Consider the following 14440-nt stretch of genomic DNA (forward strand, 5'->3'; position numbering starts at 1 on the left):
CTTTCGGCCGCGTCTGGCAGCTGCGGGCGGATGTTGGGGGCGGAGGGAGGGTCCGGGGTAGTTTTTAAAATCACCCCAGAAGCTCAGGACGGCCCCGCCACCGCCCCTCCTCGGCCCCACGTGGTCGCTCCGGGATTAATATCCGAGCCATTTCGTACTCTTCTGTGTTTCGTACATCTTTGTCTCATCTTTACCTGTGATTGGTTTTTTTCCCCCACCCCATACGGCTCCTGACGTATCCCCAGAATCTGTGAAGCTGCCCTGAAAAACTGTTCCTGAAGACACCCGTGCTCCCGAGCCAGGGCGGCGGGACCCTCTCCCTGCCCACCCACGGCCTCAGCAGCCCTCATGGCACATCCCCTGGATTCCGCATCCCTCTGGAGCCGTGGCACGGACTCAGGGCTGCCGGGGCGAGGCCAGCCCACCCGCGTGCGGGAAGTGTGTCACACGTGGCGCTGCAGCCAGGCACGCACGCAGGTATGGACACCTCGGGCAGGTGCTGCCGCCCCGCCCCTCCTCGGTCAGACCGGCCGGCCCGGCTGCCCCCGGGCTCTGGCCTGTCACCCCGCTGCAACCCGCGCCTCCATCCACCTAATGACACAGCAGAGAGCTGCCACGGGGGCAACGTGACTCCAGAAGCTGCAGCCTGGGAGAAAAAAAAAAAAAAGAGAGAAAAAAAAAAAACGAACCACCACCACCAAAAAAAAAAAAAAGCCTTAAATGTGCACAATCATGTGATGAGTGTTTGTATTTCTGATGCTTTGAGGCTAGCTCACAACCCTCCCTCCACGTAATATTCAGGATGTTTGGGAAGGGGTATTTTTCTTTTAATAGGATGGCGTAGTCACAAAGCTTTAAAGAAATAAGTGAGTGAATCGTCTATGGTAATAGCAACATACACCGGACGGGGCACAGTGACGAAGTTCACATCTATTTTTAAGCCTGCCTGGCAGCATGTAGGTGCAGAACAGAGCCCATGACCCTTTTTGCTGTTTTTGAAGCCATGGACATGGCTGCTGTCTCTGTTCCAGTTCACCATCAGAGCTGTTTTTTCTCCCCAACGAATACTATGGGAAGACAGAGAAGCCTCAAGCTGTTTTGAAGATTGTGCAATGATGCTTGGGAGCCTACCTGCTTTTGCTTGAGTGCTTTCCTCACTCATATTTCACAGGATGCGACAGGAAGGGAAATACAATCGAATCTGACGGCTGTGGTAAATTTGACTCGAATTCTTCGTACGCCCTGGGGCTGAGGTGGGTGCCTCTCAGATAAGCAATCTAATCAGCTTTGCATTTGTGTCCCATCTGGAAACAGATTGTTGCCGGAGTACACCAGCACCTGAGAAGCAAGCTTCAGGTTCGTTTTGAAGATAATTGTTCAGACAAATTCAGGGAGTGTGAATTTGCCCGTGGTAATAAGATCTCTTTATTTTTATTCATAGTTAATTCGTTCAGCCGAGGCGATTTCATGCCAGAATGCAGTCCTCAAACAAGGACGATTGCACTGCCTATGGCACGCATATGCATGGTGCCTGCTCGGCAGATCGGCTGCTACGACAAAGAGCCATGAACCACCCCAGACATATGGGCAAGATAAGGAAGAGGCTGGAGGATATCAAGAACCAGTCCCTGAAGTTGACAAAAGTGGATTTCAGCCACAACGAAAGCATAAGATTGGCCACCGATGCCTTCTTGGATGGTGGGACAGACTCTTACCTCGAAACTCTAAGCAAAGAGGGTGAGGTGGATTTCCTCTCCTCGGTGGAAGCTCAGTACATCAAGGATAACGCCCGGGAGTCTTATTATGCACAGGAGTCCCCAGGTGCCGAAGGGGCAGCCGCGCCGAAGCAGAACGACGGCGGGTCACTGCCTTCCGGGACCTACTTCCCCACCATTTCTGACAGCAGCGAGCCGGCTCTGCTCCACACATGGATTACTGCAGAGAAGCCCTATTTAAAGGAAAAATCCACGGCCACCGTTTATTTCCAAACAGATAAGAACAGCAACATTAGAGACATCATACGCCGGTACATCCACAAGACCACTCAGGTATGAGGAGAGAATTTTTGTTCCCTCTGCACTCGGTTCTTTCTTGCTCTTACAAAGTCAGGTGAACATGGTGTTTAATCCAAGGCAGCCCTGTGCATTGCAGTGTAGCTTTACCCTAGAAAGTGCCTGTGAAGAGCTTGTTGTTGAACAGAGGCAGGGCTTTTTAAATTTATTTTTTTTACTCAGTTACCAAGATTTTTAAGAAAAACCATTCCCTCTTCTCTCTTGTAACCTCCCGTTCACCCAGTGGATTAAATGTGCTGCAGAAAGGGCAGCTTGTCTCTGTCCCTTCTCATGCACCACTCCAGCAGGATGGTTTTATCTGTTCAGACCACTGCACCATTAATGAGAATTAAGCCTAAGTGAGCTCTCAGCCACTAGGAATTGTTCGAGAGGATTTGTGGGAGATGTGGGTGAAGGAGCAGCCAAAGAAAGGCAAGTATTTCTGGTATGTCAGCAGCCATCCCCAGAGGAAGGAAATGATCCAGAAAATAGACCTTTCATCCCTAATATCTTGCCTGTATCAGTTAAAATGTCATGTGGCCTCTATGCGGAGACTCTGCAGCCTAACTTGGCATGTGGGAAAGGTGCAGATGCCTCTGACTACACACAGGTGGTGGAGGCCACAGAGGTGCCAGCCACAAGCCAAAGCCAGGCTGCCCACATTCTGGGAAACCAAGAACTGAGCAGCTGGAGGTGAGGCAGAAAACTGATGTCATGTGTGTTCTAGCAGCTCTCTTATTTTCCTGGGGAAAAAAAAAAAAAAGATACTTCAGGGCTGTGTTTACCATCATCCAGGAGTTTTGCCCTTATATAAATTCAAAAGAGCAGCAGCAGTTTCACCCAGGAATGGTCAGGAGCCAAGCCAGGATGCAATAGTGCTGCCCAGCAAGACTTCCCAGCCCTCTGGATTCCTTCCACTTTGTTATTCCCCTGCAAGGGCAGGTGCTGGTCCTGATAACACAGAGTGTAAATGGCAGGGGAGAAGGAGCCCCGTTGGCAACTGCTCTCTCAAAGCCTACAAGTGCTTACCACGCCAGCGGAATTATACATCAGTCCTTTTAAGTTGGAGGCATCAGAAAGATGTAGAAACAGAAGAAATGTCTCTGGAATAATAAAATAGTATCAGGTAAAATATCAATGCAGACCAATTTTCTGTCTCAAGAGAAAACCTGCAGGCAAAAAAATTGGGAAATGTAATATAAACCCATGGTTCACATGACCTTCTTAATAATCTAATTTACATTACGAGAGTGTGCTGAAGCGACACTAACAGTGTAAATTTGTGAACTGCTTTTTGTAAACACAGTTTTCCAATGGCACCAGTTGCTAGCTATCATCTGGAAAGGGTCCATCCTGGATAGTCTAGTATTTGATATATGCATTACAAAATTAAAAAACAGAATAAATACTGTGTTTATGGATGATCTCAAACTGCAAAGGATTGCCAAGGGATGCTACAGTTTTAACACATTTGTGGAATTGGTGCAAATCACAAAATGAAATTCGGGCATAAGAAATGAAGAGTACTGCAAGTAAGAGAGGAAAGTCAGGTACAGAAATACAAATTGGGAACAAGTGGTAAAGAGGTGTACCAGAGAGAATAGTCTGGAGCTGGGGCATTACCAGGAAGTGTGGATGTGAGATACTGGACATAATTGTGCTTACCTAGCCATGGCAAAGCTCTTTCTGAAGCACCAGGCTTTGGCAGCAGGAGGAAGTTGTGGGATCCTCACTGCTCCACAAATAGTTTGGCTTTGTGGAGAGGACAATGGCTGCACAGGATGTGCCTGGTCTTGTAGGAGATCCTCATGGTGGCAAGGGGAATAAGCTTGCTGTTAGGTGTGGGCATAGGCTTTGGAGCAAGATTCAGAGCAAGTTGGAAGCAGTTTGTAAGAGAGATCTACAGAGACGCTGTAAAGTTTGTTTTGATTGAAGGTGATATCCCATGAGCACAGTTATCAAAGGTTCCCTCTCCAGTCAGTGGAGAAACAACCACCTCCTGAAGGTAAGTCAGGTAATAGCTGGGCTGAATTGACCCTTTCCATGGGCAATAGCAGACATCAGACAAGACCAGCACTTTCTAGTATGGAACTGGTTTTATATCACATTTACAGTTCCCTTGATCCACACTGGCTGCAGGCTGTGCATTTAAATAGTTGTCAGGGCTTTTATGCCCAGTCCTGAGACTTTTACAGTATTCTGCCAGTTGTGAACTGGGGAGCATGGATGTGTGATCAAATTCTAACAGTTAGTTTAAAAATAAGTGTTTTAAAAAGTATGGAGCTGTTGGAGTCTATCACCCCACCAACAACAACAGGGTGAAGCTTTTTAAAGCCAGGGCTGTCCAGGTGTAAATCATAAAAGAGAAAGCATCATCCAGGGATTTTTGCTGAAAAAAAGGTGCATGGCTTATGACACCTAGTGAGCCTTGTGGAAAGGACTATAATCTTTTATTTAGCCACATCCTTATCATTCTCTGATAAGTATTTCAATATATTTCCTAGAGCTGAAATCTCACCTACAAATTCATGTGTCATCTTGTCATATGTCGTGTATTATATTGGCTTTATATGAGGAATAAAACAATGAAGCAATATGTTTAATCAATTTAATTAATCAGGCACTTATAGGGAGAAAACCAGAAAAAATATCCACATGTAACTAAATACTTTTGTCTGTTGGAATGTTTTTTGAACAAATGAACTACATCACAGTGTCCTCATAGCAACCTTAAGTGATGTAAATTGACTCTGCTAATGCCTCTGCTCTTTTTCTGAAGGTGTTAGCCATTGTGATGGATGTGTTCACAGACACTGAGATTCTCTGTGACCTCCTGGAGGCAGCTAACAAGCGCATGGTCTTTGTCTACCTGCTGCTCGATCACAGCAGTGTAGATCTCTTCTCGGAGATGTGCGACAAGCTGCAGATTTCTGAGGATCTCTTCAAGGTACTGTGGCTCTGGGAAGCTCTTAGGCTGAGAGCTGTCTGCCTAACTGCAGGCACTCTGAGCTAGAAGCATGGTTATGCTAGGGTCAATCCACCTTCTAATTAAAAGGGTGCAGGAGATTTCCTGGGGTAGTGTTAGCACACCCAATTCCTCTTTGAAGATGCCTACATTTTCCCATGGATATTATAGAAATGTAAGGCATTTCCATTAGGTCCCCAGATGAAAGTAATCTTGGCCCTGAAGTCTTAAAACAGGACTTAGATTTCCCTAGTAGAGTTATCTAACATAGGCATTGGAGTTGCTTCTGTTTAATAGCTCTGCAGCAGCTGTGGTCTGGCAGCCACAGGGACAAGGTGCACAAAACTCTTTTGCATAGCCATAGCTTGGTTGCACTGGGAGGTTTCTGATAAAATGTGTTAAAGCGCTTTTAAATTTTTAACACATTTCTGATAAAATATGTTGAAAGCTCTCAAATTTAGGTGGCTGTTAATTTAATCTGCCTTCATCTCTGTCAGAAGGAGCTGGCTTTAAAAGAACCCCTCCTAGGGATTATTTCAGTTGTTGCTTGAGATGCTGTAGAGCTCCTATGGCATCTCCCTGGGGATGGGTGATACTGCAGAGGCCACAGACCTCTGGAATGGCAGCTGTGGGCACACAGGAGACCTGAGGGCATCTTACACATACACCAGACACCTGGTTTTCAACAGCTGAATTCCATCCCAAATATATAAAGAAGCTGAAATTAATAATGCACGTTCGTAAGTGTTTGCATGCCTGTAAACCCTCACTCTGAAGGAGAGTGTGTCCTTGCACGTGTGTCCTTGCAGGCCCAGATGGATTGGAGGAGCAGAGGTTTTATCCTGCTGTGTCATGGCACATGCAGTGTAAATCAAAGGAGTATACAGCTGCAGCAGATTGTGCCTGGGGTGTCAGTGGAAGGCAACAGGCTGCTCCCAGCTATGGACACATCCTCACACAGCTCCTTCTGGCTGGGGTAGGGTCAGTTACTGTCACACAGCTCAGCTCCATCTGCATGAGCTTCCATGCAGGTTTATATCCCCAGAGAAACAAGTAACCCCTGCCAAGTCGTAAAGTTAGAAACCTTGGCTAGGTTTCTTCAGGACACAAACCTTCAAATGTCACATCAGAGAGTCCATAAAGAAATTTGACTTTGGGGCAGTGAAGAGTTAAAGGCAGTGGGGGAAGAGGGCCCTCCCTCTTCTGATATTTTATTAAAAAGACATGTCATTCACTCAGTTTTATTTTTATTTACAGAATATTTCAGTCCGCAGTGTTACTGGAGAAGTTTACTGTGCCAAGTCAGGCAGGAAATTTTCAGGAAAAATTCAAGAAAAATTTCTTATCTCTGACTGGAGATATGTGCTCTCAGGATCTTACAGGTGAGATAAGCCATTGCACTTCATCTCTAGGTACTCTTCTATGATTTTTAATACTTCTTCCCAAAAAAATTGACATGGAAATCTTTGTAAGGTAAGAAGCTTTTGTTTAACAAAAAGCACCTCATGTTTTCAAATATGTGCCATTTTTCCAAAATCTACTTAACTTGCTTTAAAGCTGCTCTTAGTTCTTAATGGAGCATGGGTTTTAATTTAAATGTTCAGAAACTAATGTAAACAACTTTGCCAGTGCAGCCCTGGGGCAAAGCTAGAAAAGTGTACAGCTTAATATTATGCTTTCCTCATTGTTAGGGTTCTCAAGTGTTGTGATCATGAGACATGATACATTTCTGTCTCCCTCGGGATCCCTTAATTAGCATATGTCACTCAGCTTATCTGAGGATTTGTTCTTCATATGACAAATTTAGTGATTTAAGGTAAAACAGAAATACTTCAGAGACTTACTGTTTTTCCATGTGTTTCATTAACACGTAAGCAGTATATATCTACATAACTGCTGTACCTTTGTTTTTTCCCTTTTTAAAAATTTTCTTTCTTTGTTTGTTTGTTTTGTTTGTGCTGCTATAATTATTTCAGGTAGTGGATATAGCATCTCAACAACTGGATTTTTAAGTAAGATCCTAGATCCTCTGGTCAGGGAATTTCAGGAGACTGAGCTTGCATCAAATAAATGAAGTTTCTGAGCACCATGGCTACATAGATATGTTTCACAAATGACCAAGTGTATCCTAGAAATCCAGGTACAAATATACAAGAGGTGATTATTTAATTTAAAGGATGCGATTATTTTTCTTAATCCCAGTTTACGATTTGGAAGCTTAAATGCCTCTGGTCTGATAAAACTGTGCCACCAGGAAGTTTACAGAACGACAGTAATGAAGGAAAAAGTGAATTTCTGGGGATGGGCTGCTGGAGCTCAGATGTACACTAACACAGGCACCCACTTTTCATTCCATTTCCACATGAACCACCAGACAACTCAGTGGACACTCAGGGTTGGGGGTTTTTTTAATTGACTTTTTTTATTGTTTTCTTGTTATTTTGGGTGTTTTTTAATCCCTGGTCAAAGATGTGTTAAAGTCCAACAAAAGACTTGTATAGAGTGGAAGTGAAGGATGTGTGGGAGAAGGACAGAACAAGATCTATTTTCTTTGACCAAGAAGCTTCCTTTTGGCTTCTCTTTCAATACTAAAACCACTAAAAACACCTGAAGTTCTGTGCAGTCACTTCTGTCTTTCTCTACTGCTGTCGAATACCTTCTAATCTCAAGTACCTTGCCAAACTATGTAATTCCATATCTAGCTCACAAACAGAGAGGGTGGTGAGGAACAAATGTATTTAAAACTATGAAAAACTATTTAACTTCTGTGTGTTCAGCACCGGTTTGCAATTCACATGGGTTATAGCTGGCTACCAGTTTATGTGGCATTTCTTGCTAGCTCTCACTTGATTAACCTGAAAGATTTTTGTTATGCCTAAATCTTATCCACCAACCTCTTCAGGTCTAAACAAGAATGATGTTAAGTGAAACAGACTCAAAATCTTCTGCAATGCATTTGTTGGAAATCACATTGGAGTAGATCTTAAAACTGATACAAAGATTTTAAAATACAACACCAAATTTCACCAAAGTGCTGAGCTCTGCATGATAGTTGTAATAGTGGTGGGGGGAACAGGCTGAGGAAATAAAATAGCCCTTCAGGACATACTCTCAATTTTTATTGCCAGTGTCTATGGTGAGGGGTTGGAATGCAGTATTTCTTTTTGCTGTCTCTGTGTCACTCTACCTCATCCTATGGTAACTGTTATTCCATTTCTTAAATGACTTTGAAATTAGACAGTGCATGAGCTCAGTGTTCCTAAAGAAGGCAAAATGAAAACAGCAGAAAGCACAGACCTTGATCCCAAGGGGCAACTGAGTATCTCCCTGGCTGCCAGTCTGAAAGCCACTGGCCTCTTCAGAGTCAGCATCTAACAGCTGACAGGGACATGCTTTGCCAGGAGCATCACTTCAGGTGGGGCAGGTTTGTCCCACACAGGTTATCCACCAGCAGGCAACACGAACATCTGGGGTGACCCAAACCTGAGCCCGGTCCGTCCTTCCTTGCGTTTCAGATTCCATGGGTGTTGTGCTGCACGTTACTGCAGCACTGCAAACACAGGGATGAGAACATCCCTAGTGAACTGCAGCTCCAGCAGTGCAGAGGACACCCAGTATAAAACAAGTCCTGTGCTGAATAGGAGAGGTGGGATTTGATTGAGAACATCATAAATGAGAGGGTCTGTAACAGGACATAGGACAAAGCCCTGGAAAGATGGCTGAGCAGTATCTGTCTGTGTTGACCCCAGGCCAGGCATCATTTCTTTGTGCTTTCTCTTCTTCTGATGGGCCTCACCCAAAAAAAACTGGGAGAAAAGTGATCCCTCTGGGCAGGTGGTGACAATAACAGACTTCTCTGAACCTGTCCCAAAAGAGCACTCAGAATTGTAAACTAAGAAGCAAATAAAACCTAAAACCAAAACAATGCATTTTCTCTTAGAATTAAGGCAATGAAAACCTGTTAAGTCTTTTATGCCAAGTTCTGTTTTGTTCTCCAGCAAAGTACACAGGCTGTAAATTGCTGTGACTCACTACACAACAAGTCCACAAGTGTTTGTCTATAATCACAAAGATCTTACCTTGTAACTTTGAGCTGACCCATTTGCCATCAGTTCTTGGAGAATCTCTGGGCTATTCATTTGATCTTTCTCTGTTTACAAGGGTTACAGGTAAAATCAATGACCCACAAACTAGTATTTGTCTGTCAGGTATTCCAGGAAGATACATGTGGGAGTAAATTATCAAAATTGGTCAGAACAGGTTTTTTCCTCTGATTCTGTTAGGCTTTTAACAGCCATTTACAAGTATCATTGATTTTTATTTCTGTCTAAATTTTCTTTTATAAACTAGGTGTATCTCTAGCACATAAAGTATAAACATGATACTTTAGACCTCAGCCCTTTCATGAGAGTTTGTAACCTTCAATATAGATATCCTAGAAAAATTGTGTGCATTTTAAATTTATTCCTGACCTATTGTCTCTTTAACAGTTAGGTAAGGACATGCAAAGGTTTACAGGGTACTGCTCAGTGAATAAAGGCAATGTTGAGCTGGTACAGCAGATGTTACACACCCAGCAGGGACTTAGCTTGCTCTTTACCTTGGCTCCCAAGGCTTTGTCCATATTTAGAATGATTTGAGCACAGTGGATGAGAAGTACCTGAGTTTTAGTAACTTACTATGTGTCTTCATGTCCAGTTATAAAATGTACAGTATAAATTGCATGGGTGCCCAGGGGCATTGAACTACTGATTTCTTCACTCCTCCCCCTGCTCCTGAAGCAACAGTATAAAATCACTGTATACCTCAAACCCAACCCTCCTTTGGAATGCTCTGGACAAGCAGATGTAAATTGTCTTACTGCCTCAGTATCAGCTCAGGCTGTCAGTGCCACTGAGGAGTTTTATCAAAACATGACAAGATTTTAAGTGCACACACCTACAGCCAAATCTGGCTCTCAGCAGCCCTTGTGCAAATCCACCGTAGCTAATAAAGTCATGCAGGAATAACCATGGCAGAGTTTTGCCAACACAGAATAATCTCAGGTTCACATCCACCACTGCTTCGTATCCTCTGCTGCACAGCTCAAGCCCTGGTCAGTTCAGGGAGTAATTACATTTCATTCTCTCAACTATGCTCATTTTATTGGTGCTGCTGCTGCTGCTCAGACACGGCAGCCTGCACAACACAATCAAGCTGGCTTGTGGTTTTATAAAAGCACAAATTTATGTTTGCTGAGTGGATTAGGGAAGTACATAAAAGAAAAATAATTTAAAAGCTGTGGGTTATCCTAAGGTGTGTCTCTGAACTACCAGGATTAAAACTATTGTGGTGTTTCTCCCGTACTTTATTCCAAAGTATTACATTTATTTTTGGAAATGCTGTAGGAAATGTTTGTAATTTCATTTTCTCTGTAGTGAGGAAAACAAGCATTTGTCAGGTGTGGCAGCTTCCTTTGTGGTATGGGACGTGACAGGAAGGTTGGGTTTTTAAGTGTTTCTCTTGACCAATGCAGAAAGATCATGGAAAAATGAAAACAAAGGATGTTTCTTTTTTCCTAGTCTTTATGATGACACTTGGAGTGGCTGAGAGTTACCAAGTGGAATAGCATGCTGCAGGGTACAAGGTACAATTTATGTGTATGCAGATAAGACGTGGCAAGACCTGAATTTAAGCATTGTGCATGGAAGAGAGGTCCCCAAAAGAGGGGTCTAAACTCCTTTCCATGGAACATACACCCATACCTTGGGTATTGTATCTGACATTTATCCGTGCAGTGGATCTAGATCACCACTCCCCTCAGGAGGTTGCATAACGTCGCAAGGTTTCTTGAAGGTTTTAGAGGCAGCTGCAATAACAAAGATTGATCCAAGTTAAAGAGCACTGATGTGAACTGACCTGAAATTCAACTTCGACACCATCTTCATCCTGTGTTTAGACAAGAAGCTTCAGCAGTAAAACCATTTGCCTATCGCATCACCCCTGCGGGGGATCTGAGTTCCTGATGGCCGGCGTTAACTCTAACCCTTACCTTGTCTCTTCTTCCAGCTTCACGTGGCTGTGCGGCCAGGTTCACCGCAACCTCCTCTCCAAGTTCACGGGCCAGGTTGTGGAGCTGTTTGACGAGGAGTTCCGGCACCTGTACGCGCTGTCCAAGCCCGTGCGGGGCCCCAAGACGCCGCCGCGCAGCCTCCCCTTCCTGTTCAGCCGGAGCTGGGCCCCCCCGCGCAGCCTCCCCTGCAGCGAGGAGGGCAGCGCCAACACCCTCTCCGACTTCAGCAGCCTCTCAGCTGGGAGCCCCCACCAGAGCAGGCAGACCCCCAGAACGCTCATGTTCAACAGCAACTTCAGCCCCCAGTCACCTCTCCAGCGAGTCAATTCCTTCCACAGCTATGTCTCGTTCACTCCCCCGCCTCCACAGAAGGCCATCCAGCCTAACTACTATCAGCCACACTACATGGCCGAAAACGCCACAGTTCCCTATAACAACGTGAACATCTACAGACCTATAAGGCTCAGGCAAGAGGAACCGAACAGGACAGGGTTAAGCTCATCCTGGAGATGCCTCCACAAAGCTAACCTGTTTGCATAATAACCACCTTGTTTGGAAATCCAACTAAATGTAGTGAGGACCTGTTTTGCAATCACTTGTGTACTGATGAATATAGAAATTCTGTATAATACAAATGAGGATGATTTCAAGCCTCTTGTTTTGCTGCTTATGGATGCTTCATTTCCCTGATTAAAAAGCCAAGGCTGCTAATGTGTGAACCTCAGGTGCATCAGGATCCCAGGAAGAACACATCTGAATAGTGCTGCTCACAGTGCAACACTGCTGCTGTCTGTCACCTGCCCCTGGCGGCATATTTGTGTACCAGAAGGACAGTAACTGTTTTTCTTATGTCCAGGCAACTGAAAGGGGGTAATGCACAGTTTACTACTATGCATTTTATGCACTTGAATAAGGAGACTGAAGGCTGCTATTTCTGTGGCATACAGAGACAAAGCTGGCAGCAGCAGGATACCTTTCTGCTCTCATCAAACTTTAATCTTGATTTATGGGGGACTGTCTTTGGGCTGGCAGGGAAGCACAGGTCCTGCCACAGCACTTAGAGTTCTCTCTGCTTGAGCTGCACAGCAAGGACTGCTGTTCCCAAGGATTCTTAGGAAGGGGCCTGGTACCCTTGACACGGACTGAGACCGACAGTTCCGGCTGTGGAAGACACGTTCACCCCACGTTCAGTTCCACTCATCAGCAACACGGGTGTGTCCCAGCACACCTGGTTACAAACCTCCATCCTACCAGCTCAGGGCAACTTTTCCTTATGCAGAGCAGCTGTGAAGGTTCAGACTGGAAAATGAAGCTGAGTTAAAGAAGCAAAGTCCTACTAGTAACACATCAGGACTGAGTTCCAATTAATTTAATTGCACCTGGATCGTTGAAATCCTTTCTGTGGTCATCTGGTTGAACGTGAAGTTAGAGATACCACCGAGTTCTTCATGGCCTCTAATTTTTAAAAATAAACTGGGTGTCTGTAGTGCCCATGGACTGGAGTTACAAAGGGAGTTACAGAGGTTCAGCAGCTTGAACCAAACCAGAAAAACTGCCAAATAACCCGTGAAAACTAAGGAAGCTTCTGTAAGCAAAAGTAAGAAAATTCATGAAACAAAGGATTTCCATCCAAAGTTACCAAGATGCCTAACAGCTGCTGATTTATCAGTAGATTTTTTTGTTCCACACCTGCTTTGTATGGTTTTTCATATGCCTCCAACAGAAAACAGAACTCTAAACACGTTTGCTCTTCTGGCCTGTTTTCCCTGACTTCTCACCTGCTCAAAAAGGAATACAATTTAATTATGTAGACTGTGGATGATGATAACTGTATGCAGGTGAAGAAGGTTTCTCATCCTTGGAAGTGCAATCATGTTGGCATACCTATAAAGTTTAAAGAACATTATGAAAGGTACAGGATGCACACATCCTGCTTTAGCTTCAGTATGGGTGTTTTATCCAATAATACCAAATTTTGGAGTCCACAATAATAGTAACTATTGCATATAATTGTAAATTCTGTACATAGCAACATTTTTTGGATTCCTCCGGGAGAAGGGAAATTTGATTTTCATTCCTATGATAATTCTACTTAATTATCTGAATATAGCAACCATTCAAATAAAAGAGAATACTTTTTTCTTCATATTCTGTTGCCTGCCCTGTACATCTTATTCTATTCTCTTTCAAAAGCTGAGTGAGTCCCATGCAGTCAAAGCCCAGATGAAGAAGAAACATATTTTGTTTCTTCTGAAATCAGCAGGAACAGAATTAAGGTGTCCAAAGAGACTAATTAAGATTTTCCTTCTAAATGTGGTTCATTTCTGGTCCTGTTGGGGCCCAGCTGGGGTGGTACAGAGGGGGATGTGGGTAGAAGTTTGTAGACCTTGATTTCCTCAGGACATGTGAAGTCCATGAAGGAGCTCTTTTCACCTCTGTGGGGCAAGACAGTTTGCCTACAAAAGTTCTGGAGAACATAGCTAATGAAAAGTTGGTAGGGGTCAAGCTAATAATCCAGAAGGACCTCTGTGAGTTAATTTCAGCTGGATCAGGAAAACAGCTTGTGTTGGTTCAGACAACATCTGAACATGAACATCAAGTGAATGAAATTTCAGTTTTGATGGAAAACATTCAGTTTAGAATGTCAGCAATGAGTTATGCTAAAAATCCTAACAGGTCCCCGGCAACTTAGTGATAAAAGGACACGTTCCTAGGCAGCTGCAGAAACTGTCAGGAGGGCCATGGCAGGTGCTGACCTGCCCTGTCCATCTGTGGCAAGGGAAGGGCTCCGATGAACTCGGCTACCACACCATGCACCCTCCCCAAGTCTGAGGATGACAGCAAGCTGAGTGCTGCAGGTGAGTCACTTGAGGGAAGGGATGTTGTCCAGAAGGAGCCGGACAGGCTGCAGGCCCACGTGGGCCCCATCAAGTTCAACAAGGCCAAGTGCAAGGTCCTGCACCTGGGCTGGGGCAATCCACAGTACCTGTGCAGAGCAGGGGGTGAACGGATTGACAGCAGCCCAGAGAAGAAGCTGGGAATACTGAAGGGTTTATTGGACATGAGCTGTCACTGTGCACACACAGCCCAGAAGGCCAAATGTGCCCTGGGCAGCATCCAAAGCCCCATGGGCAGCAGGGCCAGGGAGGGGATTCTGCCCCTCTGCTTTGGTCACTCTCCGTAGTAACTCCGGTTCTCATCTGGGCTTTGCTGAGGCCCATTGGATTCCCCTGCTGCCCTCCTATTTTGTCCTATTTTGAAGGAAGATGATCTAGATGGGGCTAAAAAGCTTCAATAAATGTAGCCTATACCAACCTCCAGATTATCTACAGAAGTGAATTTCTAATTAAAAGTGATTTTTGGGGGGAATGT

General features: G+C 44.5%; 1 protein-coding gene and 1 long non-coding RNA gene across 3 annotated transcripts; one reads left to right on the forward strand and one right to left on the reverse strand.

The window, feature by feature from the left end:
- Positions 1 to 131: 131 nt before the first annotated feature.
- FAM83A (family with sequence similarity 83 member A) lies at positions 132 to 13216 on the forward strand. 2 transcript variants are annotated; one of them, XM_059866316.1, is made up of 6 exons: positions 132 to 477; positions 1172 to 1356; positions 1442 to 2048; positions 4831 to 4998; positions 6274 to 6398; positions 11065 to 13216. In XM_059866316.1, exons 3-6 carry the CDS (start codon positions 1476 to 1478, stop codon positions 11606 to 11608), a joined length of 1410 nt encoding a protein of 469 aa, XP_059722299.1. In that variant the 5' UTR covers positions 132 to 477; positions 1172 to 1356; positions 1442 to 1475; the 3' UTR covers positions 11609 to 13216. The 2 variants fall into 2 exon arrangements, with proteins under 2 accessions (XP_059722299.1, XP_059722307.1); XM_059866324.1 differs by lacking the exon at positions 132 to 477 and having other exon boundaries at positions 733 to 1253.
- Positions 734 to 11182, reverse strand: LOC132337594 (uncharacterized). Its single transcript, XR_009489216.1, has 2 exons — positions 11048 to 11182; positions 734 to 10864 (listed from the first exon to the last, which is right to left on the reverse strand). It is a non-coding gene; the product is annotated as an uncharacterized LOC132337594 (long non-coding RNA).
- Positions 13217 to 14440: the final 1224 nt, after the last annotated feature.

Source organism: Haemorhous mexicanus, chromosome 1 (assembly GCF_027477595.1).
Source record: "Haemorhous mexicanus isolate bHaeMex1 chromosome 1, bHaeMex1.pri, whole genome shotgun sequence".
Classification (NCBI taxonomy): domain Eukaryota; kingdom Metazoa; phylum Chordata; class Aves; order Passeriformes; family Fringillidae; genus Haemorhous; species Haemorhous mexicanus.

What these genes read in the sequence shown, in the direction of transcription:
- FAM83A (XM_059866316.1), top strand. Translation starts at nt 1,476, where the DNA reads ATGCAGTCCTCAAACAAGGACGATTGCACTGCCTATGGCACGCATATG. An exon ending in TTTCTGAGGATCTCTTCAAG is followed by an intron (nt 4,999 to 6,273) that starts GTACTGTGGCTC and finishes TTTTATTTACAG; the next exon opens with AATATTTCAGTCCGCAGTGT. An exon ending in GTGCTCTCAGGATCTTACAG is followed by an intron (nt 6,399 to 11,064) that starts GTGAGATAAGCC and finishes CTCTTCTTCCAG; the next exon opens with CTTCACGTGGCTGTGCGGCC.